This window comes from Elgaria multicarinata, chromosome 2 (assembly GCF_023053635.1).
Source record: "Elgaria multicarinata webbii isolate HBS135686 ecotype San Diego chromosome 2, rElgMul1.1.pri, whole genome shotgun sequence".
Taxonomy (NCBI): Eukaryota; Metazoa; Chordata; class Lepidosauria; order Squamata; family Anguidae; genus Elgaria; species Elgaria multicarinata.
In genome coordinates, this window is record NC_086172.1 from 4,232,789 (window position 1) to 4,250,396 (window position 17,608).

The 17,608-nt window shown below is 36.8% G+C and overlaps 2 protein-coding genes across 10 annotated transcripts in view; one reads left to right on the forward strand and one right to left on the reverse strand.

Annotated features, from left to right (window-relative positions):
- Positions 1-17,608, reverse strand: part of RUNX2 (RUNX family transcription factor 2) — a 346,128-nt gene that overhangs the window by 326,907 nt on the left and 1,613 nt on the right. The gene's annotated exons all lie outside the window — the stretch shown is intronic.
- Positions 1-17,608, forward strand: part of SUPT3H (SPT3 homolog, SAGA and STAGA complex component) — a 349,923-nt gene that overhangs the window by 41,578 nt on the left and 290,737 nt on the right. The window contains exon 1 of one of the 2 annotated variants that reach the window (XM_063115943.1): positions 17,423-17,457. The exons of the other annotated variant lie outside the window; for it this stretch is intronic. Within the exon in view, the coding sequence (XP_062972013.1) occupies positions 17,435-17,457 (23 nt within the window). The 5' untranslated portion in view covers positions 17,423-17,434. Of the gene's footprint in view, positions 1-17,422; positions 17,458-17,608 lie in introns of those variants that run through there. 2 annotated transcript variants of the gene reach the window in all.

A 17,608-nucleotide genomic window follows, 5' to 3' on the forward strand; every position in this document is an offset into this window, starting at 1 on the left:
AGATTTAAAGTAATAAAAACATTTGCAAAGTCAACACTCATTGGTTGAAAGCTGCGCTCTAACATAAGAACATAACAGCTTCCTATGCTGGATTGTACCAAGGGTCCATTTAAACCAGCACTCTGTCAACCAGATACTCCAGGGAAATAAATAAGCAGAGCTAGAGAGAGGCTGTTTCTACACCTGCCTTTTTCCCCGGGATTGTCCCGGGATCATCCCTGTGCATCCAAATGGCACACAGGGGATCCCGGGAGCAGGCAGGGACGATCCCTCCATTTGCCTGGGATAATCCTTTAGGGGCCCGAGATTAGTCATCTTGCCCAAGGCCAAGATGGGCTGCAGGATAGCAGCAACTTTTCCACTGAAGCAGTATTAATATGTGCACCTTAGTCATCATCATCAATTTATTGAAGGCAACCAAATACAGGTTTTAGCCAATTACGTAGACAAAAGTTATACACAGAGTATAAAAGCATGTCATATAAAAAAGAATAGATAAAATGTTATAAAATTTTATAACACAGAATAACGGGTTCAAAGTTACAGGAAGCCAAATTCCGGCTAGACATCAGGAAAAACTTCCTGACTGTTAGAGTAGTACAACAATGGAACCAGTTACCTAGGGAGGTTGTGGGCTCTCCTACACTAGAGGCATTCAAGAGGCAGCTGGACAGCCATCTGTCAGGGATTCTTTAGGGTGGATTCCTGCATTGAGCAGGGTGTTGGACTCGATGGCCTTATAGGCCCCTTCCAACTCTACTATTCTATGATTCTATGAAAATGTTAAAACATACATACACTTACAACTAAAGCCTTACAGTACATGTTAAAATATTAAAACATACATGTGCATACAACTAAAACCTTACATCTCAAAGTTTGTCTAAGCTGAGCAGCCTTCACAGCAAATTTGTACTGGACAGCAGGTATTTGACCTTGTTCATATCACTGAGGGTAGGAATCACCCTTAAGCGCTTCTCTAAATATGTTTCCCTAGGTGTTTCATACAGTTTGCAGTGTAGCATATAATGTATGGTGTCCTCTACCCATTGGCTGCCACAGATGCATAGGCACTGATCTCTGGGGATTTTCTTAAGCAGTATTAATATGCGCACCTTAGTCACATCAATTGTTTTCTTTCCAAACTGTATGGCCATAGCTAGACCTAAGGTTTATCCCTGGATCATCCAGGGGTCAAACCTGTTCATCTAGGTGACACACAGGGGATCCAGTGCTCAGGCAGGGGCAAACCCTGGATGATCCCAGGATAAACCTTAGGTCTAGCTGTGGCCAAAGTAAAGAAACAATGGAGTATTTGCTAATTTGGCTATAATTGCCCATTGCAGTCTGTAGAGGCTTGTTCCAGCCAGAGGTTCATATCTTCCATCACTCCTGCCAGACTCATGAACTCAGTCTATAGAGTTTAACCTTGTGTTTTAATTTCTATAGCTCAACAGGCAATTACAATATAAGATGAGGAGTAGAGAAATAAACTTTGTATCTGACTAACTTGCAGTAAGCAGCCATTTAATGTAGCCAAACCCATGTACAATGTAATTGATTGTGTGGATGCTTTACTGCCATCCCATGAGGTCGTATGTGCACATGCTAGTTTACAGTATGTGTGCACTGAGCTTCCAGCTGTTTAATGTTTAAATCTGTGGCTTTCTACTTCTTTTTTAAAAGAGATTTGAAGATTTGGTGAAATGGGAATGTTGGCGGAGGGGAGGGGAATCCCAGGAAAATCTCAGGTGCATGTTTTTGATACACTTGAAGTTACAGATCAAGGTTGTAGCTTGCACATAGGCTTGCACATAGGCTTGGCAATGCACAATCACCGAGAAGCTGCCCAAGCAATTAGAAGGTCCTTCCAAGGCAGCATTCCATGAGGTGTTTGTTGTTATATCTCAATTATTCTCTAAACCCCACGCATACCAGTTAACTTCTCATACATTCATGAACTTCTCCTATGTTCATGACCTCAAATGCTTTAAATTTATAAAGACAAAAAAGAGGAATTTTGAACCATAATCCTCATTTTTTTTATAAGATTGGTGGTCTTTCATCTTGCTAATGTAAGCTTCCCTTTGCTATTTTTCTTCCTTGTAATGTGACTCCTTGATGCATTGCTGTCAAGCATTTTCTTTCTGTGGCTGGGGGAACTTTTTACATAAAACTCTCCATTGCACCTGGCATCTTGCTGTATCACTATGCAGTTGTGATGTTTGATAGAAATTCAAATGGACAGGTATCAAGAACACTTGGTATCTTTTTCAGTACAGTATGGCTAATCTCTGTAATAGTGTTTTGTTTTGTTTTCTTTTGGCATTCGTAATATATTGGTTATTTCCGTACTGTTTTAGAGAATTTGAGACACTTGTGCTAGTTTATAGTGAATCATAAAACTGCAGATAGTCTCTCTGGGGTTAAAACATTTGTAAACCATTCCACCTGTTATATCCAAAGCTGCAAAAACAATATTTCAGGTGGGTTTTGACTTTAAAATACAAAACAAGGCCAGTGGGAATTAGTTCTTGGATTTGAAGATGAACCATAAGTCATTTTTGGTACACTTTAAAGCTCTACAGTTTTTACTTCTGGACTTTATGACAACTTTTATCCATTGTCACTAGGCTTTTCATTTGGTTTTCATTCCCTGTATATTGCAGGGTAGATTATGAATGCTTTAGTGCCAGGTTGACCATCTGAGTTTTCAAGCGAGTAGGTATGAAGAACTAAGGAGTTCCCCTGAACGTACTCTAGAGTAATAAGGTAAAAATGGGGTCTGCTTTAAACTTCCATAACAGCTTACACAAACAGTACTTCTGCACAGCACAAAAACAAACAGAAAACTTGCAGTGCCCCACACAAGACAATGTGCATATAAGTGGTTTTTTTATGCTTTTGTGATTTTGGAAGTACTGCCTATATATATATGTGTTGTTGGTCATATCTGAAACAACCAGTATGGGTTAGAACATTACACCCCTGAACATTGTGATTAAGAAATCAGGATGCAAGCTTCAAAACCTGTTCTTAAATGCTGGTTAAATGGAAAACCTAAAGAGCTGCCAACAAAATTGCTGCAATAAATAATAATAATAATAATAAGAAGAAGAAGAAGAAGAAGAAGTTACCTGCCTCTCCACCTGGATCGAGGCGGGGTACACTACTAAGAGGTGAGGAGAACATGTGTTCCCAACTCTTCGTATATTAACAGTGGTTATTGGCTCATAGGAACTAGCACTGTTAGGCTGGAATCCCTAATATATAACAGTTTTCTATGTGGAGGAGATTTTTGGATGGTAGAGTTTTCAGTCATGGAAGCACCCCACATGAATCTGAAATTGTGTAGCCCAGGTACAGTTTTGCCACCCCAGGAAGAATTTGGATTTGTTCTCTTAACAAACTATGTAGATCTTGAATATATATGAATAAAAAGTTGATCTTAACTAGAAAAGCGTGTCACATGCTATATACCAGAAGGAAGATTTTTCTGGTAGATATATCTTAATTTTGCATTGTCTAGAGAGGTTGGAATATCGATCCTAAGTTTTCATCTTGATAGTTAGTCTCATTGATTTCAATTAACCTTATTCTAAAAATGTTAGGTTGGGCGTGTATCTTTAGCACAAGGATCCCCAACCTTTTGAGGCCAATGAGCACATGTGGAATTTTGAGAGAACGTTGTGAGTGCCATCACGAAGTGGTTGTCATAGGGTTTGTGTGCCTATTCATGAAACAGATTGGGCATAGCCAATCTCAAAACATCAGTTTCACAGAACGCAGACTGGTGAGGCTAAAAGACAAGTAACTATCCCAAGAACCTGAGTTCAAAGTAAAAGTGGCTCTGAGCCCTCAAACTTAAAACTCCTCATTAAACCACATTATTAGAAAGTTCACCCTCAAATCAAATTTAGGCATACATACAGTAAGTACCTAAAAAACACCCCAAGCCCCCCAAAAAACACATGCATACAAATTACTGTTTTTTTTCTCTTCCATAATTGCCCTGCCGTCCTGCCCAACTTCTCCACAATCCCCCCACCATTGCCCCACCACACACAACCTTTTAATTGCCCTGCACCTCCATGATCACCTACCAACCATCATTCTCCAAGCTTGGTATGCAGTCACAAGTGCATTTTTTTCTTTAAGTCTGAACAGGCCATCAGGACATACTTCATGTGCTGGCCTCTAGTTGCCATCTTCGTTTCCTGAGAATGCCTCTGGGCATTGGCTTTGGCTTTGAAATGTGCTCCAGTTGCCAGGTAATTAAAAAAAAACATTTTAAACAATTAGGGGTAGGGGACTTCATGGCAGCCAAGGGATGTGACACTGTGGTGCACATGGGTGCCTTGTTAGAGACCCTAGCTGTAAGGTTGAGCTGTGTTGCAAAACCCCGATGTTGTGTTAAAGAAATAGCTGGCAACTATGGCCTAATCTACACCAAGCAGAATATTGCATTATGAAAGCAGTATATAAAAGGCAGAAGCCACACTACTGCTTTATAGCAGTGCTGAAGTGCACTGACAACTATTGGGGCCCATGACACATACCGTATACCATTTTCATACCACTTTCATACCGTTTTTCCTGCTTGATGTGACTCCTGCCTTTTATATACCACTTTCATACCACTTTCATAGTGCAATATCCTGCTTTGTGTAGATTGGGCCTTTGTGTCTCTCCTCCCCCTTACTCAAAAATAAGCATAGGAGACCTGATCCAAATGGTGATCCTAGTATGGGGAGTTGAGGGTATTTAAACTTTTGCCCCAATTGGGGATCTAAATCATAAAGAGGGGTGGAGAGATGTAGCGGATTTAAAGTACTGTGCAGTTTGATTTTGAGAGTGTGTCACTGACCTGTCTTTCTATGTATGGGAGGGGACAGGCACACACTGGATAAGGGATGAGATGGTGTTCAGCCTTCCCTCCCCCTCTCTGGCAATGCTGCAAATAAAACAAAGTGCACTTATTTTGATCATTTTTAAAAAGAAGCTCTGGAGACACTATAGTTGTAGGATAAAACGAGAACACCTCCAGAAGACTCAATGCAATTTTGGAAACTAGAATAAGATCCCGAGGGTGGGGGGCACTTATTAATGAAAGTGAGTTAAGAAGTAGAATGTATAGTAAGAAATAAGAGGAATGTTATGTTATGTATGTATATGATGTATTATGTGTTGTAATAATAATAATAATAATAATAAATTATAAACAAACAAACAAACAACTAGATTTTGAGTGCTGTGCATCACATTTGGTAGTTATTTTCAATCTTAAAATATGAACTTGTTTGTGTCCCTTGTCTTGGTTGTGACTGTTACATTTTTTTCTCTTCCTTAGATGGATTGTTGTCCTTTAGTATTTGTTATATAGTTTGCAACTTCCCATTTATTTATATCTATGTTGTCTGAAGAATGGCTTTTTGTTCAATCTACCTGTTAATCCTTATCCCTTTATCTGGTTAATACTTCGATGAATCTCTGTGATAGGATAGTTCCAAAGTTGTGGGGAGCCTCTGAGAACCTCCCAGTCTCTATATGACTTTGCTGTGCAGTTGTCCTTTGTTGATCTTAAAGATTTGAGAAGGGGCCAAAGCTTAGTTATAGGGCTCATCTACACCAAGCAGGATATTCCACTATGAACGTGATATGAAAGCGGTACATAAAAGGCAGGAGCCACACTACTGCTTTACAGTGGTATTGAAGTGCACTGACAACTGTATTGACACATGCCATATACTGCTTTCATATCACTTTCATAGTGTTATAACCTGCTTGGGGTAGATGTGTCAATGGGCCCCAACAATTGTCAGTGCACTTTAGTACCACTATAAAGCAGTAGTGTAAATCCTGCAGTGCACTTCAATACCGCTATAAAGCAGTAGTGTGGCTCCTGTCTTTTATATACCGCTTTCATAGTGGAATATCCTGCCTGGTGTAGATGAGCTCCTAGTGCAGAAGCCTTTTAAGCAACAGGTCTGAGGTTCAGGTACTAGCAGCTCCCATTGTAGTAGCTTCAGTAACTTGCATTTTGATTAGAAGTTTAGCATCTTAGCTTGACTGAATTATCACCATTATTATTTTGGTAAATACATTTGAAACTCCCCACTATGGGCAGCTGCATAAATGGGTCAAAGTTAAGCTCCTTTTTCCTTTGCAAGTTTTCTACGAATAGTTTTTCTGTGCCCACTGCCCCTTATAGTACATCTGCACCAGCTGTTTTTCATGTTATATGTACCTGTACATACCACTGATAGTTGGTGTAGTCCGTACCTCAAACTGATTAGAGATTCTACATTTCTTCATAGAACAGTTCCTTGTTTAAGCACTGCTAACCTTCTTCTGATGACTTCCATGTTGGCTTTGCTGCTCATCCTGGCTATTGTGCTGCAATTCCTTCTCCATTATGATTTTTTTTTTAAATGATTGTTTTAGTTTATGCAGCAGTCACTATAAATAAAAAAAAACCATAGGCTTGGCTCACACATAATGGCAAACCATGGTTTGGGTGTTCGTAATCAGGGCTCATATGCTCTTCTAATTTCCCCTCATCTTGCAGAAATCATAGTGTGCTATTTCAGCTGAAATGGGGCAAACTACAGTTTACACACGCAAGAGGATGGAGGGAATTGGAGTGCATATCGGAGAAGTGAGCCACATGTCTGAGGCCTGGGTGCAAAGCATTGTTTGTATTACTTGTAGATCAAGATACTACGAGTCCTTGTGGACTTTGCCCAATCCTGTATGCTGCAATATTCAACATAAGTGTCTCAATCTCCCTTCTACCCTCCCTTTTTTGGTCACAATGCAGTTATTTTTGTGTATTTTTTTTAAAGGGCCTTACTCAAAGGAGCAGCCAACAATCCTGGGAAGAGGATTACAGGAAATACAAAAGGAAACACAGACACACACAGGCAGCCAAACAAGCTGCAACAGTTTGCATGTAACCAACTTTTCTACCGAAAGAGTTTGAAATCCACCCCTTCATCTGACTATGGGATGTCTCCATCTATATATCTGCTCTTCATGTGAAAGTATGGTTGCCCATCAGTTATGGCACACAATAATGGCTGCACAATTCATAACACCTATATCCAAATACATCTTCTTTCCTCTTAGAAAAGGAAGCACAAAGGGGTTGAGCCAATTGAGATGTATAGAAAAGCATGTGGTGATTCTTGGACTGTATATGTTCAGATTGGTAGAGTATTAAATGCCTGTTCGATCTCCCATGTTAAAAACCACCTGCAGGATGTGGAAAGCTAGCATACTGGAGAGAAGGATTTAACCCGGCTTTCTCTGTGATACGCTATTACAATATGAACAGAGGTGTGTTTTCACATAGCAGAGCATTCAAGCATTTTCTGCAATTGCACCCTGAAATGGTTCATCTGAAGGAGTACATTTGTACTGCTCCTTGGAATGTTTGAAGATGCTGTGTGTCCCTTTAACTAAGGATACTGGGTTTCTAGAAACTAGTAGCTTCCCTCCCTCCCTTCTTGTGATACTTCACTCAGTGTTAGTATTTATCACCTTCCCCACAGGTCTTATACCCCTAAGTCATGCTCTTTGTGGACAGACCTTGGCATAACAATTTAGGAAATCCAGTTATAGGTGAACAAGTTCTCCAATTTATAGGCTGTTAGGCTTTTAACTGACTTCTTATTCTTGGCTTATTTTCACACTTGCCTTATTTGGCCAGGTAGCACGGAATGTGTTAGTTTTATTTTCAGGGGCCAGGGTTACCTTTTCAGAGCTGTTTGTGTTCAAGGTTTGAGAATGTAATAAACACAATCAAAACTGAATTCTAACTATTCAGTTTTAATATTCAGCCAAAGTGTTTGCATGAAGAGAGTGGACCGCATTCAGACTTTCATGTGCGCTAGCTAGACCCACCACTGGAGCAATGGGAAACTAGCAGTTGCAGTAGTGCTAGTGCAGTAGTGACCGAAATATAGTGGAAATACTTAATTCTGTAATGGGGTAGATCGGCAAAGTTTGTAAAAGGAAGCTCCACTGATCTATCTTGATCTGGAAACAAACGTTTCTGCTTGTTTCTGGGGTTGCTTTTAGAGCCACTAACTTTCTGTTTCATAAGAGGTGGGTGCTGTTTGTGGGACAGATTGAGCGAGACCGCAGCAACAGTATTGAATATTGCCAAGTGTCATTTACAAAAGAGATGTATAAACATAGTACTTGTAGAATTCTGGGCAAAACTACAATTTTCTGGAAGTTCTCAACTTTCTATGTATGCCTTTGTGAACTGGCATATGCAGCTTTTCCTCCAAATTCTGGAAGTGTAAACTTTATGTTTATAGGTGTCTTGACTGACATATAGAATTAGGGTTAAATATGTATTTAGACATAAACACAGTCCTATGAGCACGTTCTGTCTATTTCCATAGAAATAACTATTTCCATAGGCATGCTTACTTAGTAGCAGTTGTTGAACTTGTATTTGTTCAGATTTTTTTTAAGAAATAGATTAGACCTACACAGCTTGCAACCTACCAAGTCATATACAATCTAGTCTACTAGCCTTGTATGAAAGTTCTTCAGGAATTTGGTATCCTTCCCTTCCTCCCCTTTTTACGAGCTGTATTGAGGGTTAAATGGTTACAAATTGTGAATATCTTTTGAAGTTTGACGATCAAATCTATCAGCCACGGCTCCTACTCTACCATTCAGTAGATTGCCTTTCTGTGTCCCTCCAGTGCAATTAAAAGGAGGCTTAAAAACAATGAAAGCTTGTTAATCAACATACCGAAAAACTGAACGGAATCATGAAGGGTAAGGGAGACTGTCTTATAACCTTAGATCTTTTTTTTTAAACGTAGACTTCTCAGAGGTGTGTAGTATTATAAATACATTAGAAATGTTTTGCTCTGAGGATATGTAGCATTCCTGTAAAGGTTAAATCAATAAAAATGATTTGGCCACATTCCTAAGCATCGCTAGAACAGGTAGCCTGTTGTTTAAGATACCCTTGAGTTTTTGGATCAGATCATTATGGTGCTGCAGAAGGGGCTTGCTCAAGGCGTGTTACTGTATGCAGACATTCTGCATTTCTTCTAGAAGGCATCATCAGTCTGAAAATGTCAGATCATGTGGGCAGCTAAAACATATTATCTTCAGACCTTGCATATACATATGACAATTGTACAGTGCTTTCTGTATGTTGCATAGAGTTTTAAGCATCCAGAAGGAGGAAGCTGCTTCAGTAATTGCTAAGAACCAGGTATGTCAAGGACTACATTCAACAGAGAAGGGCCAAGGCAGGGAGAGAAAGGAAAAGCAGCATCTTTTAAAATATTTTAGAGATGGTGAGAATCTTGGAAGCAGAGAGATTATATTGCATTTTATCAGAACCAAAAAGCTATTCATTTGATTCAGCTGTTTTTCTTCTGCTGCATATCTGATGAAATGTAACTGCCATTCAGGAACGTTTACCTACTATGGGAGCTCTGTAAATGGTGTTTGCATTTTGACCAAATATTTCTCTGTAATGTATTCACACATTTTTGTGTTGTGTGGTTCAGAAATAAGACCCACTGGGTTCAGTGGGACTTACTCTCGGGTACATATGTATAGGATTGCAGTCGTATTCTACTTTTATTCGCCATTTATTACTTAATCGCCAGATCCTAATCTATAGATGTACTAGCCCAGATGTACTAGCATTTTACAACGGATTTCCTCTTTCCCCTCTCATCTGTTTAAATCATTAGACATCTTAGGGTCACACATTTTTAAAGTGGAAGGGGATAGAGGAAGATTGCTGGGAGTTCTTTTTAGATGTATATTGAAATATATGGTTAAGAGAAAAAAAACCATTCTTTGTAAAGAATGTGAGCTTTGAATAACACATTAAAGTGTCTGTTTCTACAACATTGTTGGATAACATTTGTGTCCAGACATGGAATATTCCATGACTGTTCACTGCAGATTTGCCTTAAATTAATTAGTATGTTGATGATACTGCAGTCTTATATATGTTTATTCAGAAACAAAATCTATTGATTTTATTGGAACTTGCTGCCAAGTAATGATGCATAGCATTGTTGATTTATTCTAGCATTTACCAAAAACCAAAACAAAAATCCTTTTGTGTTTGTACTTATAGAAATGTATGCTCTATGAGTTAAATGGTTTACATATCTACACATGAACTTAAGACATCCATCTCATGATGTAAAAAAATGTAATTAGAAAATCTGTTTGATGTATTATGTTTTATAATAGAAATACTGGCAATTTTTATAGAAAAAAATGTATTGCAATAATTCATACTTTCAAGTTTTGCAAACAAATTTATCTGACTTTTAAAAGCACATGTTGGTTTGATGGGATTAATCAGTCACTTTTAAAATTCTTCATGGTTTTTTTTAATCTGTAATTTAAACTTTTTTCATCTAAACAGTGTTAAGTATGTTATTAACCATATGACTCCTTTTCTGTTCTTTGATAATAAAATGTTGATAAACATACCTGCTTGTCTTGAGTTTTAATATTTTTAACATTTCTCAGTTTATAGTTAGAAAAAGTGACAGGATCAATATATATCTAAGTGAAATGTAAATAACAAAACAAAAAACCCAAAGTGCCCCCCTGAACTCAGATATGGGAGTGGTTTGGAAAGGAAGTGAAATGAATTGAATAACCTTCATGCTAAAAATTCTTTTGGGAAAAAGGGAGAAGTTCTGCTAATGTATACTAGGTTATGCTACTTGAGTAAACAGTGGTTTGGGGGCCTTGCCATTTAAAGAAGTCATTCATTGTTGTAATTGCTAAACTGCTTGATGGAAAAGGATATTTGAACTGAATTTTAGTATTGCTTACTGGAAAACTGGGAAGCCACAGTATCCATTTATAAATATATAGTTTAGTGAAGTTTTTCTTCAGGGAAGCAAATAGTACTGATTATTTTGGGGAATAAATAATGTATAACAAGACTGTTTTTTTATTGTACATCATTGAACTTCTACCTCTATTTTTTAAATGATCTCCACTGCTGCCTTATTAAAGTCCTTTGATATCCCAAACAAGCAGCATTCCAGTGGTTTTCTAATTATCCTTTACAAATTGAAAATCAATTCTAAAATAGAAGAAATGCACTCTGAGATCTTTTTTGTTAGAAAAACAGTATAAATTATTTTTCATAAATAACTTATTGATATAGTATTTTCTAGGGTGTGTTTATAGGTTATTTTATAGGTGTTCACTTGAAGATAGCAGGATGGTTTTCTTACTGTTTTTCAATTAGATACTGAGAAGCTAGTGTAATGGTGGCTTCTAAATATCAACCATGCTGCAAGTATTTACATATTTTGGTTAAGTTTAGTCTGAGATTTCTTCATCAACCATAATATTTACATAAAGGTTTATTGTGTTCCTAAAATTCTTTACGTTAGGGATGTTTCCCTTAAAGATAACGTAAGTGTGATAACTCTCTATTTTAAAGAAAAGTACATATAATATAGGTGTGAAGCATTTCATGAAAACTTTTTGTCCCTATTAAGTTTAATACCCCTTTACTTTAAAAGATTTATATACAGTATTCTCAAGAAAATAAATCCTAGCAACATGAAACAGTCACTACAAAGATTAGCAATTTACTGCAAAAACCTTAAGAACAACTTACAGTGCAATCCTATGTATGTCTATTGACATATGTATGTCTTACTCCCAGGAAAATGTGTATAGGATTGCATTGTTAATCTAAGCACTTAGTGGAACATTTGTGTTTCACGTTGAGAACGGTAGCTATCTTCTCCCTCCCATCCCCACCTCCAGTGCATGCAAACACTTGACGTAAACAAAGTAGCTTTCTGAGTTGCAGCCTATGATTAAGGATCTATTCAGTGACACAGTCTTGCTGAAGCTACGCTCATCTGGGTCTGGTCAGTACCTGGTTGTACACTGCCTCAAAAAAGTCACGATAGAAATGAAATGAAATTATTTTATTTAACTGTGCCATTGGTTGTATGAACTAGCGGCTTACATGCTGCTCCTAAACAGTTGGGCAGGCTTCCAAATAATGTATTTCAGTTTGGGCTGTCTGGCAATGATTCTAAACACATGAGTCGGGAGGTTAGTCCCATTAATTTCAATGGAAAATATATAGAAGTTTGCATTTATGATTGCAGCGCATGTCTGTCAAAATATATAATACTGATTTCCATTTTATTGAATTTCTGCTGAAACATCTTTGCCACGTGTTTATTAGCTCTAATGTTTTAAAAGTTGAAAGCCATTCTTAATTCGAAAAGTACTTGACTTTAATGAATGTATCACTTCTTAAAATCAGAAAGTAGAGGAAATAACGTTTTTAACCTTCAATTTAATCATGTGAATTATTTTTATAAGAATTACAGAAAATATTCTTGACATAAATTGTTGAAAATACAGGCAACTTGATATGAAGATATTTTTAAAAAAATTTAAAAAAATTCCAAAGAAGTGTAATCTTTTTTTTTAGTCTAAATGAGTGTTGCCTTGTTGGGACTAAGTTATGGGATCTATGTCTAATGTTAGAGGATGCACATATTCGGAGTTACACATAACTCTTCATCTGATATAATAGAAGAGTAGCTAATTCTGAACTTTAGAAAGAGCAAGCTTGGATACAAAATATTTTTCTGAGACAGGTCAAATTTGAAAACTAGATTTTGTTACATACATATTAAATTTTACATATAGTATTTAATCTAAATTAATAGAAATGATATTTTTCACAAAATGGTACATTAAGAAATTGAAATGACCCTATCTCAGTAGGTTAATAATCAGAAATCAATAGGCAGTTCCTCGTTTCCTCCTCCCCCCTTTCCAAATCTGCAAGCATTTGTAATGAAATAGGAAGCTTATATGTTGAAGCACTCAGAGCATTGAATGCGGACAAGTAGAATTGTGTATGTGTGCATAGATAGACAGATCCGTGTGTGTGTGCATTTGAGTGTGAGCAGGAAAAACAATCAATGAATAATGGATACTTTTCTTAGTGGAAGTGTTAAACAAGTTTACGATGAAGTAAATAGAGCGTGAAAAGATATTTTACCTGATGCTTATCTTTAAAATGTTTTCTCTAGCACTGTGTGTGAGAGAGACTGTGAGAACTATTGCTATGATCTAGCACAGTGTTATATAGGTGTAAGATCAGTATCTTCAATGGCTTTGATGCACTAAACTCTACTGATTTTGCTTTCCTAATTACACAAGCAATTTGGGTTGCTTACTGTTTGGGGTGTGTGTTAAACCTCCCCTTTATTTTAGTGTGGCTCATCTGCTATTGTATTTTTATTGTCATTTTGAGCTAATTTTAAATAATGTACGCCATCTTGAACATTCCTGGAAAAGGGATATAAAAATCCTATTAATAAATAGTGAACACCCTTTGTTTATGAAAGGAAATGCCATAAGTTTAAAAACAAAAAACACGCAAGAGGCCATTAAGAACAGAGCTGAGCAGCTTCAGGTGGAGTGATGCCATAGAAATGGAAACATTGGGCTCCATTTTTGCAGACAGTTTGTTTAAATTCTATTGAAGTAAATGGGAGTTAAGCAATCTAATGTGTGGAGGGTGGTAGCCTTTATCAGCAGTATAATTGAAATGTAGCTGGTCCAGTTGCTGAATTGTTGGCTTAAAGAGAGGGTGTGGGGGGAGAGCATTTAAAGTCACATGAATTATGTGGCAGTCTGCTGTCTATAGACAAAAAGCTGTGGTCGCATTGTAAGCCTGACATGTTTCGAGAGGGAGATCCTTGCATTTTTCTGATTTGTCTTTATGACCAAACCCCCAATCATATGCATGTTTACTTGAAAGTAAACCCTACCTTGTCCAGTGGAACCTCCAAGTTAACTTGCATAGGATTTCAGCCTGAGGTACAGTGTTCTAAGCCTAATTTGTATATAGTTTTAAAATTATATCTCATGAGAAAAGCAGAAATGCATGCTTAACATATAAACAGAATTCTTAGTTGTTGTCTTTTTAAATTCCTGGGAAAGTTGGATTTCCAGCAGCAACTTGAAAATGCATCAGGATTTACCATTCCAATGTTGTTACTTTGGAGCTCCTCAGTTCCAAGTTCTTATACTCTGGGGTATACTAAATGGACAGTTCATTGTGATGCTTTATTAATGGTATATATTCACTGAGTGTTCTGAACTTATTCCATTAACTGCAATACTTGGAGTAGGAATTTGCTGCATATCTATTGCAAAACTGTTATTTGTGTGCTTCTTCTTTGTGTTGTTTGACAGAGATACTTGAAAAGGAGGAGACTTCCAAGATGCTCGTGCCCATGAAGCGAGTGTCTTGCTCCACTTCTACATTATTCCTTCAGGTTGCTCTTTATGTTGCCATATGATAGGGGAAATGTTCATGTGGACACTTCAAAGCATTAAGTATTATTTACATTTTATTATTTGATGCAAATTACAGTCATAGAAAGTTTAAATGGAATTGTGCTTTTGGGGTTGCATTCCCAAACACTTATTTGTGAGTGAGCCCCATTGAACACAGTCAGACTTATTTTGGAGTAAACATACATAGGATTATGCTTTTAAAACATAAAGTCAATCCCACTGAAAAAAACACAAATGTTATGTATTCTAATTAAAATGTATTTTTAGGCCATTACTAGACTACCTCTCAAGAAATCACAATACATTTGAGGGCTCGCAATATTGCTATGTTATATTAAAGTGGGGTGGCAGATTCTTTTAAAAATTCTCATAGGCTAGTTAATACAGCCTACCAGATTTGACATTTGCCCAATTTATAAAGAAATTTGAGGTGTTACCCCTACTTTGAGTTCAGTTTTCAAGTATGCACTGGTGCATCATTAATCATAGGAAATGCAAAAATAAATAATATAGTTCCCTTGGATTTTTCATGTGAATACTTAACTTTTCCTCTTTTTTTGTATATACAGTTGAGGTATTTTGATAACCCCTAACCTTTACTTCAACAAGGAGGTACAGTATAAAAATATTACCACAGACTTCATATGAGCAGCTCTCTCCAAAAAAAAAAAGAAAAAAAAATCTAAAAAAAAAATCTCTAGATGAATATTTATTGGGAAAAAAGCAAAAGTTTCTATACAGACTGACTTAGCTCAGCTTCATTTCTATATTTTAGACCACCAGTGTATGAAATTAAAAGCACATGGATTTTGAATCACTAGAAAAGGTTTGTAATTGATTAGCGTTGTATGAAAGTATTGAAGTAGAGTTAAGTTTTGATTTGTGAATGCTTCCATTCAATAAAAATTAATCCTGTATGCCTGATAAAAATCTTAGCCTCAACTATGAATTAGCTTTTTTTCCACTTACTTGTTTGTTTAACTGTCAAATATTTTGGTGTTCTTTTAACTAACATTTATCCTTTTAGGGGACTTGAGCAATAAGGGGAATATCGATACTTACAGGATCAATAAACTAATTCATTTTGTTTTCTGTGTAGTATTACAAAAGAGTGTAAATGTGAAAGATGTGAAATAAATAAAAAACATAGCAAAAAGGGATGGACTTGTGAGTTTAAACGTTTTGCATGCTCTTCCCTCACCAGAGTTTAAAAATACTTCAAAAATACTAGAATGAGTTCAGTTTCCCTAAATTGTCTGATTTTTGCAGATGCCCACTGACTCTGATAGGTGTACTCTGGAGTAAAGAACAGATTGTAATCAATGGTAATTCACGTTTCCTTATTTCAGGGAGTATGATTCATATGAACGGCAGCATTATGTGACATTTTTATTTATATAAACTGGTGATTTATTTTAATTTGGCTATCAGCATGTAATGGAATACAGCATAATATGTAGATTCCTGAAAATGCAACCTACCCTTTCATTTTGTACTTTGGACAATGTCTTTTAAAAGCAATAAAGGATGAACAACATGAATATTGAACAATTTGGGCCTCTCATCCCTTATATTCTTAACTTAAAGATCACATGTAAATTATGGGCATAATCCAAAAGAAAATTTTCCATCACAAGCCCCATTGAAAGGAATGAGAGCTGTACGAAAACTTATTCATTTATATCATAGAATCATGGAATAGTAGAGTTGGAAGGGGCCTATAAGGCCATTGAGTCCAACCCCCTGCTCAATGCTTGCAGGGGATTGTGCTCCAGGCCTGTTGTACATTGAACTACACATTTAGGTTATATTTACTGTTGCTGTTACAATAAGTTAACAAGTTTAATTTTAATATTTACATTTGATTCTTATATGGAATATTACAATTATAGAATGCAGTTACTGGCGTATTCAGACTTTCTGCCTGACATATGAGGATATGCTTCTTAAGGTTACATAAATGTCTATCAGATGTGAACTGAGGAAATCAGATGTTTCCTTTCCAACCCACAATATCAGCCTTTGTTCACTTCATAACTGATATCTGTTAATTTGGTTGATAAAGATAATATGGCTGATTATTAGAGCCCCGGCAGAAGAAAGTGCAGAGAGACTAATGAAGGGCCAGATGAAAAGTTCCAGTGACATGAACCAGAGTACTTCATTAACACGTGTCAGCAGTAAATGACTAAAACGTGGATAGTGTAGCTTGCCTGTATTTGTCTGTTAGAAGACAGTGATTGAACAAAACAAATAGCTTTAACCTGTTCAAGTGCTGCCGCCACGAAAATGTCAGGAAGAGTTAATATCTTTTCCCTGAAAAAAATCATTACAGCTTTTCTCTAAGGACACATTTTCTTGGACGGCCTTATTTGAATGTGGCACATTTGGAAGGATGCTTTGCCCATGTCCCAGGACCTTTCAGGTATTTTAAAGAATGGCCCAAAGTAGATGAATTAACCAGTCAGCACTACATGTTATGATAACTTTAGCCAATTTTATTTCTAGTAATCTCTTTTTGGATTAAAGGAAAAGAAAGTCTTATACATGTAAACTGTATTTCCTGTTGTAAACACCGGGATAATGTGGTCTGGCTACATTTATGCTGTGCTTCATTAAAGCAGAAGTTTCAGTAGATTTTTTTTTTACCTGCCACTTTAAAAAGCCTTGGTTTTTTGTGCCACATTTTAGCATGCTGGCTGCCTAATTACACTGTAACTCAGTGTGACGAACTTGCAAAAAGTAGGTTTTGAAGCATCGGGCTATGTAATGCATCAGATGTCTTTGTATATCAGAAATTAAATAGGTCCCTCTGTTCCATGAGTACAAGCCTTACTTCATGTCTAATTGTGCTCACAGATTGCAGTGGATTCATATGCTTCCAACAAGAGCCAGTTGAAACGTGTGAAGTAGGAGGGGTAAAGTGAACTCCAACCATCAGCTAGATACAATACAAGCTCAATGTAGGTATATGCACTGAAAGTATTTCAGGCATCAATCAGATTTTTTTTCTTGAAGGAAAATTCATTAGCTTACAGCCCCAACATAATTCTGAGCCAAGATGGACAACTTTAAGAAAATATTGTAAGTGTTCTGAATTTTTTCCTTGCTATATGTTGGTCATGTTTAGATACTTTTAAACAGATACTTTTGTAGAAAGAAAGGGAAAAATCTCTACTCTTTGGTCAAAAGGCTTTGAATAGCCTTTGGGTTTAGCCAGGTCTTACATCTTTAG